Here is a 15,793-nt window from a genome sequence, read left to right as displayed (position 1 = left end):
TTTCAATTCGTTTTCATCCCAATTAACCGTTACGATCATTCAACCATCGCCCACTGACTCCGTTGCAGTCTTCACTTCAATTGAACTGAATATTTGAAAATTGATTTCAACTGATAGAAGTTTAAATACGTTCCAGATCTGTTCATATGATGAAATCAATGATTAAATCGATGGTCGGTTGATGATTTCTTGATGATTACGAGATTATATGAAGTGATTTTAGCGTTCAATTTCATGTTACATATAATTTAATTTCAAATCTGAGCTTCTGAACGTTTAAAGGTTTGTGTAGAATGTTTAATTTCATATATGAGCTCTGATTAGGGTTTTGAACTTTTAAACAGACCTTCTAAACATTTTTGTTCTGAACTTCTAAACAGAACTTCTAAACTTTTTTGTTCTGAATTTCTAAACTTGAACGCTTAAAGGTGTTCGCTTTTTGTCAGAACGTTTAACTTGAACGTTTAAACGTGTTCGTTTTTTATCATAATGTATTACCTAAACGTATTAGTTAAAGAGAATTAATTAAGGGGAATTGAACGTATTACTTGAACTTATTACTTGAACGTATTAGTTTAAGAGTATTAATTGAGGGTAATTGAACGTATTACTTGAAAGTATTAGTTGAATGTATTACTTGAAACTATTAGTTGAATGTATTAGTTGCATGTACTAGTTTAAGAGTATTAATTAAGGGTAATTGAACGTATTACTTGAAAGTATTAGTTAAATATATTACTTGAAAGTATTACTTGAATGTATTAGTTGAATGACAACTTTTTAATTGAAGTTGGCTAATAAAGAACTGAACGTTCAATTGATTTGTTACACTAAGAATATTTTTGCCGATTGTAATTTTAATTTGAATGTTTAAAGGTGTTCGTTTTGGTCAAAACGTTTAACTTGAACGTTTAAATGTGTTTTGGTCAGAACATTTTAGTGTCTTCATTTTTGTTCAGAACGTTTAAACGTGATATTTTGAACCGTAATCAGAGCTCAATTGAGTATAGTATTCTGCAATTTCATAATCGATTGATGAATCTAAATCCTTCTACATATCAATTTGATTGATTAAATCATCATTTTTTGATCAATTTTGAAGATTCTTGATGTTCAACGACGTTTCATTTTGATTTTGGTTTTTGACTTTAGAGATTTCATACTTTAAGCTCTGATTAGGGTTTAGAAATTGGATGAGATAGACCGATGAGTTCAGAATTTGGATCCGATTGGATTTGTAATCAACGAATTTATCATGAACTAGTTTGGGTTATTTACGAAACTGTCACCGCGTGTTTTTTAATCCAACGCTTTGGAAAGTCGCGTACGTAATGCATGATAAGATATTATTGTACGATACCCCCCCCCCCACACACACATATATATAAGGGAATGATCAAGAGAAATCTTCTCCTTAGAGCGAAAACTTAAAAGATTCTAAAAAATTATTTTTAATTAAAAATATTTTCAAATTTTTGTTTCTTTCATCCTTCTTATATTTTGCTGTTTTCACCGGAAAAAAAAATAAAACAATGTAGTGCGCATAAGTAATACTGTGTAATGCTGTTGTATTACACATGTGCAATAGTGTGTATTTATATGTTAAATAGTGTTTAATTGCATATATTCATTAGTATGTATTGTATATGTTCAGTAGTGTTGTATTATATATATATATATATATATATATATATATATATATATATATATATATATATATATAAGTCGATATAGTATTATATGTGCATTAGTGTTATATTACACATTCGCAATAGTGTGCATTCAATGTGGCATTAGTTTTATATTGCATATATATAACAGTGTGTATCATATATGTGTAGTGGTATTGTATTCTAAGCAATACAACACTCGTTCATATATGCAATACACACTATTTCACATGATCTCACCTATATATATATATATATGGAGAGGATCAAGAGAAAACTCATCCTTTTAGTGAAAACTTAAAAACTTTTAAAGAATTATTTTTAATTAAAAATAAAAAGATATTTCAAATTTTTGTTTTTGCCATTATTCTTATATTTTATTACCTACACTTGAAAAAAATAAAAAAAATGAAAAAAAGACGCTGTAATGCACATACGTATTACTGTATGATATTGTTGTATTACATATGTGTATTACTATGTATTTTTATGTTCAATAGTGTTTAATGACATATGTATTGTATATGTGTAGTAGTGTTGTATTATACGTAAAAAAAATAAATAAAATAAAAGTCAATGTGGCGCACATGTGCATTAATGTTGTATTACACATACGTATTAATGTGTATTTGATGTGCTTGTTAGTCTTATATTGCATACATACAATAATGTGTATCAAATACGTTCAATAGTGTTGTATTATATATAATACAACACTATTGCATATATACAATGCACATTGTTACACATGTGCACTACGTCGACGAGGTTACCGACAATTTATTTTTTGGAACAATAACAACATATAAGAGTAATGGAAAAAAAAAAGAAACTACAAATTTTTTTTAAAAAAAATTTAAAATAATTATTTAAGAGTTTTTAAGTTTTCTTTTTAATAGGAGTTTTCATTTGATACCACCCATATATATATATATATATGTGTGTATTTATAAAGAAAGAGAGAGAGGGGGAGGGCAGGATCAAATAAAAAATGTTTTTTTTATGAGAGTAGTAAAAACCAATTACAAAAGAACAAATGGAAATTAATAATTAAAAAGAAAAGGGTATTATGGTAACATGCAAAGTCAGAGTCATCTCATTCCTATTTTAACGCAACGTGTGGACTTCAGTTATCAAACACCTTACCAATTATTCATGAATCGCTGAAACAAAAGGAAAACTAGTTAATGACATTAGCACAGGCTAAATTATTAACATCAACACTTACGTATGAACATCTAGACAAGTTAATTTATTAAGATCAACACATAAACACAAACATCAACACAAAACTATGAACTCTTAAACAACAATATGAAATCAAGACATTTTACAACGATGCATACATTCCAGACAATACGAACACGAACACCATACCTCACTACAAATAATCAGCCCGCATATCATAAATACAAATCTTTAAGACACTAAATTCATCAATGAGAACACCAACAAACAAGGATAACAACACTATTAACATGTACGCAAATCTTAGAAACACAAAAACCATCAACGTTAACATCGAAGATATAAATATTAACAAATAATTGATAACACCAACAACAATAATCTAAGAACCTCATCATAATTTTAAAAATAAAATCAAAATCACCAACACATCTATGTTTAACAACACCAACAATACACGTCTATGATGAACACCAACAACTTATCTAAGTATTAGAAACGGACACGATTGATGACTTCTTAACCAAGATAAGCTAAATAGCTTCCAAAACAAGCAATCTTCGAAAACCGTTTGAAGAAGTATATAGCGATCGTGTCTACCATCGAACAGTTTTCTGATATAAAGACCATGGCGTTCCATGAAGCCGTTAGATGCTTAAAAGCGTTTGAGAAACGATCTGGAGTAAAGGAAAACCAGTGTCCGGTAAGCAAGAACAATTCCCATAGACATATATATACATATGAAGAATGGAAAGCTAAAAGCAATTGTGAAAGGCGTCATGAGAAACGCAAGATTAGAACCGAATCAAGTAAAAAGAACTTGGTAAAAAGGACGGTTATCGGGAAATGTAGGAATCTAGAGAGAAGAAGGATCAGTAAATTATTAAATGCTATTGGTGTGATGACTAGGACACTTTGCTATGTTATATCCTAAGAAAAAGAAGGAGAAGAATGATCAAAGTAACCTCGTTCAAGATGATGAACCGGTTCTAAACATGATGACGGTAGCTCAAAGCAAGAAAGATGTCGTTTTTTTAAAGAAGATCGTGTTGATCTGAAATTATACACTTCAACCTCGTGTGATAAAAGCATGTGAAATCTTTATAAGGGGGGTGAGTAACCACATAACGGGAAATTCGAAGTAGTTTTCCAACAATGATCGCAACATGACTGGTAAGTGAGTTTCGGTGATGGTACGTGCGTTGAAATACAAGGTCGGGGCAAGATAGTAGTAGAAGGTCAAAGGGGGAGAACAACAAGCATTGAGTGACTTGGGGAGAACAACAAGCATTGAGTGACTTTTATTTTATTCTGTCTCTCAAAAATAATATTATAAGTCTCGGAGAATTAGATGAAGAAGGATCGGGATCCAAGATGGTATCTTATGGATATTCGACAAGATGGAATGCTTCTTATTAAGATACCGTGTTCTTCTAACCGAGTCCAACAATCGTGAAAAGGTATTGCTTGAGCTTATTTATGACGATGTTTGTGGCGTGATTACTCCCAAGACACACGGTTGAAATCGGTAGTTTTTACTTGTTGATGATTACAACTGCTATATGTGGGCAGAAAATATGAAAGACCAAATTGTGGGTTTATTCATGATTTCTTGAAGAAGGTAGAAAAGGAAACAGGCAAGAAACTCATAACAATACGAACCGATAATTGGGGGTGTGTTTACATCCCATGTGTTGGAAGATCACTTGCCAAGTATAGGTGTGGCACATCAGTTTACAGCCCCGTACACCCCACATAAGACGGGGTGGTTGAAATAAGAAACCCTACCATACTCGGTACGACTCGGATTTTGTTAAAGGCAATGTCTCTACCATAAAACTTATGAGGAGAAGGGTTCATCAATCGGTTTATTTACCGAACCGATCACCAACAAAATCTTTGGAGGACTCGACTCTGTATGGTGTACGAGCATCTTAAAGGAAGAAAAACGAACCTTTCACTTGTTAAAGTGTTTGGTGCACGGCGTATGTAATAGTCCTCGGTACTAGGCAAAAGAAATTGGGTGACCGAAGCATTGTGATGATTCATTTAGGTGCACAACTTGGAACTAAAGTCTACTGTATGTTTGATCCGATCAAAAGATGGGTGCACGTTACGCGCGATGTCAAGTTTGACAAGCGTAAAAGGTATATGTGGGTTGATGTTGACAAACAAGAGTGCGAAAAGGGTCCGGAATTGACCGAGTTTATTATCGGCTACGATACTGAACTCGAACCGGAGCAAGTTACAACCAGGTTCGACATGTGGTCCGTAGACCGACACGATATTGGAGAGCCCAACAGATGTGGTAAGCATGTTCAGATAAGAAACATAAGTGATTCGTCAAGTTCATAATGTGGCAGGTCACCCGAAAACCTGACTAGGACCGACACAGGCCTAAACGATGAACTAGTTGAAAGATTGTTTTGCCCAAGAAATTTAGTTGAAAGATGGTTTTGCCCAAGAAATTTAGCGATTTTCTAGTTGAAGGAATACCAACACCCGCCAAGAAAGACCCAGCAAACGACGAGGTAAATATCCTATAATCATTCGATGATGAACCGGTAAATTTTCAATAAGCGAATAATGAAAAACATTGGAGAAAGACTATGGAAATGGAGATCGAGTCGATTGAAAAAACAACACATGGAGGTTAGTTGAAGTGCTACCCAAAGTACAACCGATAGGTTTAAAGTGCATCTACAAAATAAAACGAGATAAAGCCGGAAAAATAACCAACTACAAGGCCCAACTCGTAGCTAAGGGGTATGCTCAGAAATATGGGATTAATTTCGAAGAGGTGTTCGTACTCCGTTAGTATTTTACTTTCTTTAGCATCAAATCGAGGTTGGAAGTGCATCCCTTGGATGTAAAATCCACGCTTCTTCATGGTGATTTAAATGAAGAGTTGTACGTGTTTCAACCAGATGTTTTTGTTAAAAGATCAAGAAAGGAAAATGTACAGGTTGGCTAAAGCATTGTATGGTCTACGCAAGTATCAAGGGCGTGGAATACTAAACTAGATTGGTTGTTAAATGAACTCGGTTTACTCGATGTAAACAAGAACAAGTTGTTTACAAACGTTGTTCGGGTCAACGACTACTACTTGTTGGAGTTTATGTGAACAATCTGATAGTGACGAGCACAGGTGTGCAATAGATATCAAATTTCAAAAGACAAATGGAGTCAAGGTTTTAGATGAGTGACCACGGGTTGTTGCATTACTATCTCGGAATCGAAGTTTAACAAAGCGATCGCAAAATAACGTTACAGCAAAAAACGGTTATGCAACGAAGATGCTAAAAGAAGAAAATCTTTGGGAATGTAAGTCGAATCAAATTATGATGGTACCGAGCTTAAAATTATCAATATAGGATGAAAATCCGAAGGTATATACGACCGGTTATAAAAATATAATCGAAAGCTTATGATATTTAACTCGTACGAGATTTGATTTGAGCTACTCGGTTGGTTATGTGAATCGATTCATGCAAACACTAACTCAAGCTCACCCTCAAGCGGTTAAATATAATCTCTGATGTCAAAGATGTTTACTCGATTTCGGTATCACTTACTTGAGAGACAAAAACAGTATGTTGCACGGGTATAGTGATAGTAGTCACGCAGTGGATGTGGATGTTGGTCGGAGGACATCAATTCTAATTTTCTACTAATGTACATCACTGATATCATGGGTTTCTCATAAACTAGGAACGGTAGCGTTGTCATCATGTGAGGCTGAATTTATGGCAGCTACAATGGCTGCATGTCAAGCCTGATGGCTTCAAGGTTTGTTGTCAGAGACGATGGAGAAAAGGAGGAAATCGTGACATTGAAGGTGGATAATTTATTGGCTATTTCCTTGATAAAGAACCCGATTTTTTACGGGAGAAGTAAACACATCAACAAGCGGTACCTTTTCATTCAAGAGTGCATCGAGATAGAACAAATCAAGGTGGAGCATGTTAGTGGAGATTTACAAAGAGCAAACATCCTTACAAAATCGTTGCCACATTGAAGTTTAATGAGATGCGAAGCTTCATCGGCGTCATAAGATAAGGGGTGATTGTTAGTGTAATCTTACGTAAGTTTGGGGACCTAGTTGTCGTACTTACAAACCTAGGGGTTTTTTAAGCTAGTTTTCCTCGTATTTTTGTCTAACAAAAAATTGTACGGGTTAAGGATTTGATGGCTATAATAGGGGTTATTTGCAATTAATTTATCATTCCCAACCAATAATGCAATCGAGGTTTATACTTGAAATCTGATTACCTTTTACTTAGTCCCACAACCATATACCAATCTATTTTCATTAGACGATCCTACAAAAGTGTGGAAAAGTTGTAATAGATATCAAATTTCAATCTGATAGTGACGAGCACAGGTGTGCAATAGATATCAAATTTCAAAAGATAAATGGAGTCAAGGTTTTAGATGAGTGACCACGGGTTGTTGCATTACTATCTCGGAATCGAAGTTTAACAAAGCGATCGCAGAATAACGTTACAGCAAAAAACGGTTATGCAACGAAGATGCTAAAAGAAGAAAATCTTTGGGAATGTAAGTCGAATCAAATTATGATGGTACCGAGCTTAAAATTATCAATATAGGATGAAAATCCGAAGGTATATACGACCGGTTATAAAAAAAATAATCGAAAGCTTATGATATTTAACTCGTACGAGATTTGATTTGAGCTACTCGGTTGGTTATGTGAATCGATTCATGCAAACACTAACTCAAGCTCACCCTCAAGCGGTTAAATATAATCTCTGATGTCAAAGATGTTTACTCGATTTCGGTATCACTTACTTGAGAGACGAAAACAGTATGTTGCACGGGTATAGTGATAGTAGTCACGCAGTGGATGTGGATGTTGGTCGGAGGACATCAATTCTAATTTTCTACTAATGTACATCACTGATATCATGGGTTTCTCATAAACTAGGAACGGTAGCGTTGTCATCATGTGAGGCTGAATTTATGGCAGCTACAATGGCTGCATGTCAAGCCTGATGGCTTCAAGGTTTGTTGTCAGAGATGATGGAGAAAAGGAGGAAATCGTGACATTGAAGGTGGATAATTTATTGGCTATTTCCTTGATAAAGAACCCGATTTTTTACGGGAGAAGTAAACACATCAACAAGCGGTACCTTTTCATTCAGGAGTGCATCGAGATAGAACAAATCAAGGTGGAGCATGTTAGTGGAGATTTACAAAGAGCAAACATCCTTACAAAATCGTTGCCACATTGAAGTTTAATGAGATGCGAAGCTTCATCGGCGTCATAAGATAAGGGGTGATTGTTAGTGTAATCTTACGTAAGTTTGGGGACCTAGTTGTCGTACTTACAAACCTAGGGGTTTTTTAAGCTAGTTTTCCACGTATTTTTGTCTAACAAAAAATTGTACGGGTTAAGGATTTGATGGCTATAATAGGGGTTATTTGCAATTAATTTATCATTCCCAACCAATAATGCAATCGAGGTTTATACTTGAAATTTGATTACCTTTTACTTAGTCCCACAACCATATACCAATCTATTTTCATTAGACGATCCTACAAAAGTGTGGAAAAGTTGTAATAGATATCAAATTTCAATCTGATAGTGACGAGCACAGGTGTGCAATAGATATCAAATTTCTAAAGACAAATGGAGTCAAGGTTTTAGATGAGTGACCACGGGTTGTTGCATTACTATCTTGGAATCGAAGTTTAACAAAGCGATCGCAGAATAACGTTACAGCAAAAAACGGTTATGCAACGAAGATGCTAAAAGAAGAAAATCTTTGGGAATGTAAGTCGAATCAAATTATGATGGTACCGAGCTTAAAATTATCAATATAGGATGAAAATCCGAAGGTATATACGACCGGTTATAAAAAAATAATCGAAAGCTTATGATATTTAACTCGTACGAGATTTGATTTGAGCTACTCGGTTGGTTATGTGAATCGATTCATGCAAACACTAACTCAAGCTCACCCTCAAGCGGTTAAATATAATCTCTGATGTCAAAGATGTTTACTCGATTTCGGTATCACTTACTTGAGAGACGAAAACAGTATGTTGCACGGGTATAGTGATAGTAGTCACGCAGTGGATGTGGATGTTGGTCGGAGGACATCAATTCTAATTTTCTACTAATGTACATCACTGATATCATGGGTTTCTCATAAACTAGGAACGGTAGCGTTGTCATCATGTGAGGCTGAATTTATGGCAGCTACAATGGCTGCATGTCAAGCCTGATGGCTTCAAGGTTTGTTGTCAGAGATGATGGAGAAAAGGAGGAAATCGTGACATTGAAGGTGGATAATTTATTGGCTATTTCCTTGATAAAGAACCCGATTTTTTACGGGAGAAGTAAACACATCAACAAGCGGTACCTTTTCATTCAGGAGTGCATCGAGATAGAACAAATCAAGGTGGAGCATGTTAGTGGAGATTTACAAAGAGCAAACATCCTTACAAAATCGTTGCCACATTGAAGTTTAATGAGATGCGAAGCTTCATCGGCGTCATAAGATAAGGGGTGATTGTTAGTGTAATCTTACGTAAGTTTGGGGACCTAGTTGTCGTACTTACAAACCTAGGGGTTTTTTAAGCTAGTTTTCCACGTATTTTTGTCTAACAAAAAATTGTACGGGTTAAGGATTTGATGGCTATAATAGGGGTTATTTGCAATTAATTTATCATTCCCAACCAATAATGCAATCGAGGTTTATACTTGAAATTTGATTACCTTTTACTTAGTCCCACAACCATATACCAATCTATTTTCATTAGACGATCCTACAAAAGTGTGGAAAAGTTGTAATAGATATCAAATTTCAATCTGATAGTGACGAGCACAGGTGTGCAATAGATATCAAATTTCTAAAGACAAATGGAGTCAAGGTTTTAGATGAGTGACCACGGGTTGTTGCATTACTATCTTGGAATCGAAGTTTAACAAAGCGATCGCAGAATAACGTTACAGCAAAAAACGGTTATGCAACGAAGATGCTAAAAGAAGAAAATCTTTGGGAATGTAAGTCGAATCAAATTATGATGGTACCGAGCTTAAAATTATCAATATAGGATGAAAATCCGAAGGTATATACGACCGGTTATAAAAAAATAATCGAAAGCTTATGATATTTAACTCGTACGAGATTTGATTTGAGCTACTCGGTTGGTTATGTGAATCGATTCATGCAAACACTAACTCAAGCTCACCCTCAAGCGGTTAAATATAATCTCTGATGTCAAAGATGTTTACTCGATTTCGGTATCACTTACTTGAGAGACGAAAACAGTATGTTGCACGGGTATAGTGATAGTAGTCACGCAGTGGATGTGGATGTTGGTCGGAGGACATCAATTCTAATTTTCTACTAATGTACATCACTGATATCATGGGTTTCTCATAAACTAGGAACGGTAGCGTTGTCATCATGTGAGGCTGAATTTATGGCAGCTACAATGGCTGCATGTCAAGCCTGATGGCTTCAAGGTTTGTTGTCAGAGATGATGGAGAAAAGGAGGAAATCGTGACATTGAAGGTGGATAATTTATTGGCTATTTCCTTGATAAAGAACCCGATTTTTTACGGGAGAAGTAAACACATCAACAAGCGGTACCTTTTCATTCAGGAGTGCATCGAGATAGAACAAATCAAGGTGGAGCATGTTAGTGGAGATTTACAAAGAGCAAACATCCTTACAAAATCGTTGCCACATTGAAGTTTAATGAGATGCGAAGCTTCATCGGCGTCATAAGATAAGGGGTGATTGTTAGTGTAATCTTACGTAAGTTTGGGGACCTAGTTGTCGTACTTACAAACCTAGGGGTATTTTAAGCTAGTTTTCCTCGTATTTTTGTCTAACAAAAAATTGTACGTGTTAAGGATTTGATGGCTATAATAGGGGTTATTTGCAATTAATTTATCATTCCCAACCAATAATGCAATCGAGGATTATACTTGAAATCTGATTACCTTTTACTTAGTCCCACAACCGTATACCAATCTATTTTCATTAGACGATCCTACAAAAGTGTGGTAAAGTTGTAATGGTAATGGTCTATATACTGGATACTAAATAGCGTGCGAATAAATTTTAGATGTAACATAAAGTCCTAAAAAGCTAAGACTCAGGGCTGTCTTAACGTTTTTGAAGGCCTAAAGCGAACTAAAATATTGAGAGTTTTTTCAAAAGCTATTTGATTTAAACTAATGAGTTTATAGTTGGCGGAGTTATTTTTTTAATGTTCTTTTTTTTCTCTAAATATATTTAAATGAAATTTAATCTTCTTGCTTTATTTGATGCAAACTATTTAATAAAATATTCGTTATCATGTTCTTAAAAAAATCTTTTTTAAAAAACGTATAAGTAACTCTCAAATAACCAAAAAAGATTTAAGAATCATAATAAGATTTAAGAATAAAATTAGCAAGTTAAAATATGCATCCTTATAATTGTATTCATTTTTATTTGATATTTTAGTCAATATTTAAACTACTGATATTTACTTTTGCTTTTCATGATCACGTTTTATATAAAATTAGTTTTAGAGCACATGTCACACACGGGATGATTTAAATTATAAAATTATAAGTAAAACAAATAATTACATAACGTATATAAAAAATGTATTACATCTATGTTTGAATCTATACTATGTGTACATAAATGATTTTATTTATGTTATAATGAATTTAATAAAAAAATGCACGTGCAAAAACGTATCCGAGAACACTCTTTCTCTTGAAAATTTCATTCTCAGTATGAAAATGGCACGGTTATTGTGCATATAATTATATAATCACTAAGTGTTTAACATTCATAAAACTAGAATAGTAAAGATATATACAATAACATGTTTAATTATTAAGGATGACATGCATAATCCATGATATGGGCCTTTCCTATTAGTTTTATTGGCACATCAATAAGTTATTAAATGAAAAAAAAAAAAAAAAAAACCCAGGTACATAACCCATATTTTGTTGGAGGCTCTAAAATTTGAAGGCCTAAAACAAAGGCAAAGTCTTGATTGGCTGGCCAATGGGCCGGACCTTCCAACACTATAATATTTTACCCACACTAAGTCTTGATAAAATTAAGATATTGTGACATACTTACATATGCACATTGCTTTCCTTAGAGTCTAAGCCTGACAATTATGATCAATTAATTATTCATTTTCGTTTGTTGCTGATATGATTTTCTTTCCTTAGAGTCTAAGCCTGACAAAAGAAGTACATTCATAGTCATTGGAGCAGTGGCTGCATCATTGTGCCTCTTTCTTATAATTGCTGGTATTGTAAGGCATATCGTGCGAGGTTATAAAGGGGAAACATCACGAGAAAAAGGTCTAGTATTTAATTAGTATTAAAAATTGAGTCTCCTTTATGTGGTTAGTGAGAAACATTATTTCATTACTAATATATTGTACTTCCTTACAGATTTAAGGGGATTGGATCTGCAAACTGGCGTATTTACGTATAGACAGATTAAAGCTGCCACCAATAACTTTGCGGATTCAAATAAACTTGGGGAGGGTGGTTTTGGACCTGTTTACAAGGTAATGTTAAACACATATAGAATTTTCCTTTTCCATTCACATTTTGAAATCTACAAAGTATTACTTGTAAGGTGTTTGATGTAAAAGGCAAAATACGAAAGAAATTGATAAACCAATTAAGGCGGAGCCAGGAATTTTCTCTTATGGGTTCGGGATTTTCTGATTCTTGATTTATTTTTCCGACGTCAAAGTTATCGGGCACGAATGGGTCGGGTCAGGTCGATCATTGGGTTAGATAAAAAATACAATATCACAATCGTAACAAAAATATATCATTGACAAATTAATAAAATACAAAGTCATATTAAATAAAAATATATTACATATTGTAATTGCTCCCTACGCGTTTTCATGTTTTGAAAATAATATCTTCAATCACGAGTTTAAAAAAAACTCTTTTTTTAATATAACAAGTATAAGCATCGTTCATATTATCGTCACCCAAATAATTACGCAAATCCGTCTTTACATGCTTTATTGAAGAAAAATATTTCACAAACGATAGGCCAACGGATATTGGTTGTTGGCGATCGTTGAAACCTTGAGGTGAACCGACGACGGCAATGATTTTTGTCTGGTCGGCAAAAAGAAGCTGATCAGTTGCTGAGGCGACGGCCGATGTTTTTGTTTGCTTATTTATTTATATATTTATTTTTATTTAGGTATTATGTTTAAAATGTGAACTGAGTTGGGCTTATTGATCTTGAGTAATTTTGGGCTTTTTAATAATATATATACGAGTTATTATTGCTATATGATGTTTGTTAATAATTTTTATAGTTTTTTTAAAAGCTTTTTATATTTTATAAAAGGAATGTACATTACTAAAAAATATAACAAAAGTTTTCACAGCCATTGGGTTCAAATATATTTTGTTAAAATGATACTGAGTTTATTCTTCGAAAAAGAATGAGTTCGCTCGTTAATTCGACTATAGGTTATATATAAAACCGAAAAAATACCGGGTTCAGCCGAACCCGGTCGAGAAAATGTGGCTCCGCCACTAGGCGTAGCTGATATACCTCTATTTTTTTTAATTGCAGGGTACCCTCCTAGATGGAACTCTAATAGCTGTGAAGAAACTCTCTTCTAAATCGAGTCAAGGAAATCGTGAATTTGTGAATGAAATAGGGATGATAGCTGGCATTCAACACCCTAATGTTGTAAAGCTGCATGGGTGTTGTGTGGAAAGCAATCAACTACTGCTTGTTTATGAGTACATGGAGAATAATTCTCTAGCCCATGCTCTATTTGGTATTCTCCTTTTTCTTTCATTCATTACAATTTCCACATCTTACATTTCACATAGTATGGTAATAATATTTCACTCCAACGTCATCTATAGTTATAGTGAATTATGTAGAACACATGGGGGTCCATTTCCACAAGATCTTTGTATCAAGATCAAGAACTATAAAGATGAATAACAAGAATCTAGAATACACAACTGTTTTTGTTTTAAAATCACATGGCCCTTTTTTAAAACAAGGTATATTGGTTTTTATTATTTCCAACTATCATCCTTTGGTAGATGTCGATCCCAACTAATGAATTGGCTGTTGATAGTCTCATCTTTTAACGCATTTGTTTACAACAGTCCGCGACTAACAGAATCCTAACGCCACTACTTGCAGGCCACCGGAAAAACGTGTTTGGCCGGAAAAGTCACATTTTTTGCCGGAAAATTCAACCTGAACACCGCAATCACCACCAACTAACACACCACCAACTGACTCACCATTAACCAACCACCACCAACAACCAATTCCGATGATGATTCTAGGGTTCCAGCGACCTCAGTAATTGAGTGTTTTACTGGAAAACGGTACCTAAACGTCCAATCCAAGGTTACAAAGATGTTTGTGACGAAAGTGTTGAGTTTTCCGAAAAAAATGTGATTAGGATTCTGTTAGTTGTGAACCGTTGGGAACAAATGCGTTAAAAGTTAGGATCGTCAGCAATCAATTCATTAGTTGGGACCGGCAGCGTAAAAACAAAAGAAACTTGAATGTCAAATTAGGGTTCATTACCCTTTGTTGTTTACAATGATCGGTTTATATATCAAATGCACAAACACTTCGTTTGGAAAGAATCCACACAGCACAACCCTATATTCCTAAAATACACGACGTGTCTTTGTTTAGTCAGTTACCTATTGGCATAATGACCCCCTAATTGTATAGAAATACCAAACTTGACTCTAAACTATACTTTCTAGTAATTGTAATTTTAATCTAAACTTTGTATCAAACTTGTATTAAACAATTAAGGCTAACAATGTACCCCTTTAATTGATCCAAGTTTTGAGTCTTCTTTTCTTGATATTTTGTCTTTGTTCCATACAGTTGCTATTAATGACTTGCTTCACATGACTTGATTTACTTCACGCGATTTTGCTTCAAACGAACTTACTTCACATTAACTTGCTTTCTATTTTGTCTGCACCCGGTTCGTACGTATGACACACTTATTTCCTTTTTTTTCTTATGTAGTTATCTCACACAACTCCATTTGGTCTTGTTTAAATTTGTTATCACATGACTCAAATCCATCTCGCACAGATTTTATTCGGTCTTTTACTAGCTAATCCAAGATCGTGTCACACGATTGTTTCACACCACTATTGTTTGTCTCACCCAAACGTTCAAGCAATCGTTTCTTTTCTTGTATAGTTTTTCACACAAACACCGTATCATACGATTCTTCTTCATGATCTATCAAAAATTCTCTCCACATGATCGTACCGCGCGATTAATTTATGGTTGTTTCACACAACAAAAGTTTTAAACTTTTATCGTTTCACACAAACCCATTTCCATTGTCTTCTTTCAATTTCTTATCCTCATAAGTTATAAACCTTTTTGACTTTTAAATTCCTTTTTCTACTTGTAATCTACTTCACAAGAAAATGCAATCTTACTATATCTTGAAAGTGTTGTCACTCAATAACTACTTCTACGGAACTCAAACATATACTACCTCGAAACCGAGGAAATAAGTGTAGGTCCCGACGCGGGTGGATCTAACAACGTTCTTGAATCAACCTAACTTAGTGCTAGCGGAAATCACACTAAGCAACCTAAGAGGTCTCGGATCTTGAGTTTATGTTCGGGTTTTAGAAGGAAAGGAAGAAAAAAAGAAAGCCGAGAAAAAGAGAGTGAGAGAGATAATATATGTGTGTGTTAAGAAAGTTTGGCAAAAGGTTTTCAATTCACAACTCCTTTCTCTCGTGGCATGCTTCTCTATTTATAGAGAAGCATGCATGAGAAACAAGTCACATCACATGCCCATTGGGCTTCATTACATTATTTCCCTTGGGCCTAGATACACAAAATGAACTACAAAAGCCCAAAACATTATAAATT

The 15,793-nt window shown here is 34.3% G+C and overlaps 1 protein-coding gene across 1 annotated transcript in view; it reads left to right on the top strand.

Moving 5' to 3' along the window:
* The window catches only part of LOC143591819 (putative LRR receptor-like serine/threonine-protein kinase At1g07650), a 38,512-nt gene that overhangs the window by 5,784 nt on the left and 16,935 nt on the right, over positions 1 to 15,793 (top strand). The window contains exons 18-20 of the mRNA XM_077071910.1: positions 12,082 to 12,216; positions 12,310 to 12,428; positions 13,472 to 13,682. Of these exons, the coding sequence (XP_076928025.1) occupies positions 12,082 to 12,216; positions 12,310 to 12,428; positions 13,472 to 13,682 (465 nt within the window). The remainder of the gene's footprint in view (positions 1 to 12,081; positions 12,217 to 12,309; positions 12,429 to 13,471; positions 13,683 to 15,793) is intronic.

Source organism: Bidens hawaiensis, unplaced genomic scaffold, assembly GCF_021521415.1.
Source record: "Bidens hawaiensis isolate Kalapana, Puna unplaced genomic scaffold, B.hawaiensis_p1.1 tig00040082_1, whole genome shotgun sequence".
NCBI lineage: Eukaryota > Viridiplantae > Streptophyta > Magnoliopsida > Asterales > Asteraceae > Bidens > Bidens hawaiensis.
Note: the sequence above shows the minus strand (reverse complement) of the source record. Positions and strands in the feature narration are given on the sequence as shown.